Source organism: Octopus bimaculoides, chromosome 15 (assembly GCF_001194135.2).
Source record: "Octopus bimaculoides isolate UCB-OBI-ISO-001 chromosome 15, ASM119413v2, whole genome shotgun sequence".
Lineage (NCBI taxonomy): Eukaryota > Metazoa > Mollusca > Cephalopoda > Octopoda > Octopodidae > Octopus > Octopus bimaculoides.
Window position 1 is genome coordinate 32754357 of NC_068995.1, and position 2724 is coordinate 32757080.

The 2724-nt window shown below is 38.1% G+C and overlaps 1 protein-coding gene across 3 annotated transcripts in view; it reads right to left on the minus strand.

The window, feature by feature from the left end:
* The window catches only part of LOC106878218 (lysosomal acid glucosylceramidase), a 73396-nt gene that overhangs the window by 33000 nt on the left and 37672 nt on the right, over nucleotides 1-2724 (minus strand). For all 3 annotated transcript variants that reach the window (XM_014927369.2, XM_014927367.2, XM_052973233.1), the window contains one exon: nucleotides 607-762. In XM_014927369.2, the coding sequence (XP_014782855.1) occupies nucleotides 607-762 (156 nt within the window). The remainder of the gene's footprint in view (nucleotides 1-606; nucleotides 763-2724) is intronic.

A 2724-nucleotide genomic window follows, 5' to 3' on the forward strand; every position in this document is an offset into this window, starting at 1 on the left:
CAGCTATCCTCCTCCATTCTCACCACATGTCCATACCAGCGCAATCGTCTCTCTTGCACGCCACAACTGATGCTTCTAATGTTCAGCTTTTCTAAATATATATATATATATATATATATATATATATATATATATGTATATGTATGTATGTTTGTATGTGTTATGCAAGCTAACCAGACCTTCAGCATTATGTTAGAGCATATATATATATGATATCAGATCATATATCTGTGAATGTAAATGTATACATATATATACATATATATGTATGTATTTATGTATATGTCTATGCATGCAAGCATGTGTGTGAACGTGAGTGTGTATGGTGAGAGGTCATACAGGTAGATGGCATATCTGTTTTTAGTTTTGTATGTAGGTGAACACTGATTAACCATTTAGCATTTAAACAGTCCACATACAGCCAAAATAATCTACCTATTTTCTCTTCAAGCTGGCTAGATCTAGTCTCCCATACCTACCCTATAATGTGGTGGTAGTGGTGGTAGTGGCAGCAGTGGAATTTGTAGTGGTAGCAGCAGTGGCATTTGTGGTGATCACTTAGTTGAAATGAAAGATTGTTAAATTGAAAGATTCAAAGAAACTCACCGAGTGGAGAGAAATACGACTGTAGCAATTTCTCCTGAGCAGCTTTTGGTAATGACAATATATTGATTCCAGTTGCATCGGTAAAGGCACCACCAAATCCAATAATTTTCTGGAAGGTTTTGTTGTAGTTGATTGACATTGGACTGGCATCTTCAACTAATTAAAGAGTAAACAAATATAGAAACAGCTACATGTAGATTTCTAGAAGATGAACAAGGTTTCAGATTTGTATCATTGTAAGGAAAAACAACTGATATTTGCATCTTTTCAATGGTTTTTGGTGACATGGAGTGAAATGGTTACACTAAGGAATGGAAATGGTGTAATGACATATACTCAGCTCACATCAAATTGTTTTTATTCTACACCATTCACCACAAACAATATATGTATTAATAATAAGTGTGTCATAGCTTCTGAAGAAGGAAAAGAAAAGGGAAAATAAGAAAGCTTCTAACAATGCAGAAAGTTTTACAAAAACCTTTATATCCCAGGTGCAAAGGCCCATTCTCAGAAGGATGTAGTCTGGGAAATGTCCAGTTACACCAATTCTGTTACCTTGCTCAAACTCCTCAGCATTAGATTAGCTGCAGCAGCAGCCACTCTCCGAGTGTTGGTGTAAGCAACTCTCCGAGTGTTGGTGTAAGCAACTCTCCGAGTGTTGGTGTAAGCAACTTTCCAACTGTTGGTTGATGTGATGGGTTAGCATCAGTAGCAGCCACTCTCCAACTGTTAGTGTAAGCAACTCTCTGACTGTTGGTTGATGCAACATATAGTCATGTGGTGGTGGTAGCATATATTATGATGTTGGTCGCAGTTGCTGTTTTCATAGAAGCCACCGGCTCAAGTTCGACTGTTAATTTTGGGGTTAAGGTAGTGAGTCAATATAGCTTTTACATGTAGGTTTCCAACATTCCTTTCTGAGGCCAGTATGGAGGCATCTATCTATTTGGTGGTGTTGCAGCATCTGATCAGGTGTTTGGAGAAGGAAGACATGTTGGTAGAGAGGTAATCCTTCATTCCAACGCAGAGTGCTCATACTATGCTGCCAATGTAACAGTTGTTGAATTTGGAACATCATATCTGATATACTACATATATATGTAAGCACATGTCAATGTTGCAAATGGGATAGTTTACTAGTGTGTAGAGCTGTTGTTCTGCAAGCGACCACCTTGTTAATAGGTGTTTACATAAGGATGGTCCAGAATGGGCCAATAGGATGTCAAGTACCTTCCCTGCAGATAGCCTTGTAGACGGCAGTGGTGGTCTTCTCATTGAAGTAGGGAATCTACAAGAAGGTCTTAGAGAGAACCCTCTTGCGACTTTTAACTGGCCTACATTAGCACATAGAGTTAGTAACAAATATTGGATACCTGTTGGTCTCAAGTACATTTAGGAAATGAGTAATATGTGTGTTCCAGCTGATATTGTCACTGCATCTTTTGTGTATCCCAGCAATCTCATTATGTATGTAGCTTATCATAGCCTTGATAGGGAAGGTTGACTTGTAACAGATGAAGAGGTTTCAGCAAGCTGGTTTAAGCAACTGACCAGATGTGGCAGCACCACCAAAGAGACAGATGCCTACATACTGACCTCAGAGAGGAAAACTGGAAACCTACATAAAAGAACTTACATTGATCCACCACCACACCCCAAAAATTAACGGTCGCTCAAAATTGAGCCAGTGACTCCTATAAAAACACCACAGTGACTGCAACCAACATCATAATATATGCTGCCACTACCACTACCATGTGACTATATGTTGCATCAACCAACAGTCAGAGAGTTGCTTTCACCAACAGTTGGAAAGCTGCCTACACCAACAGTTGGAGGTTTGCTTACATCAACAGTTGGAGAGTGGCTACTACTACTGCTAACCTAACACTGTTTATTTGTTTCAATGTTTGTTTCTATGTTCAGTTATAGAAAATAACAATTTTACATTAATCTGATGGGTTACTCTATACTTTTGTAGAATACAAATTTATTATTCTTAAACAAGAATGTTATTGACAGTGACTTCGAAGTTTCAGACAGCATTCAAACAATGGCTTAGCTGGCTGAAACTTAAAAGTCACTATCAACAACATTCTTGTATAAGAATTATAT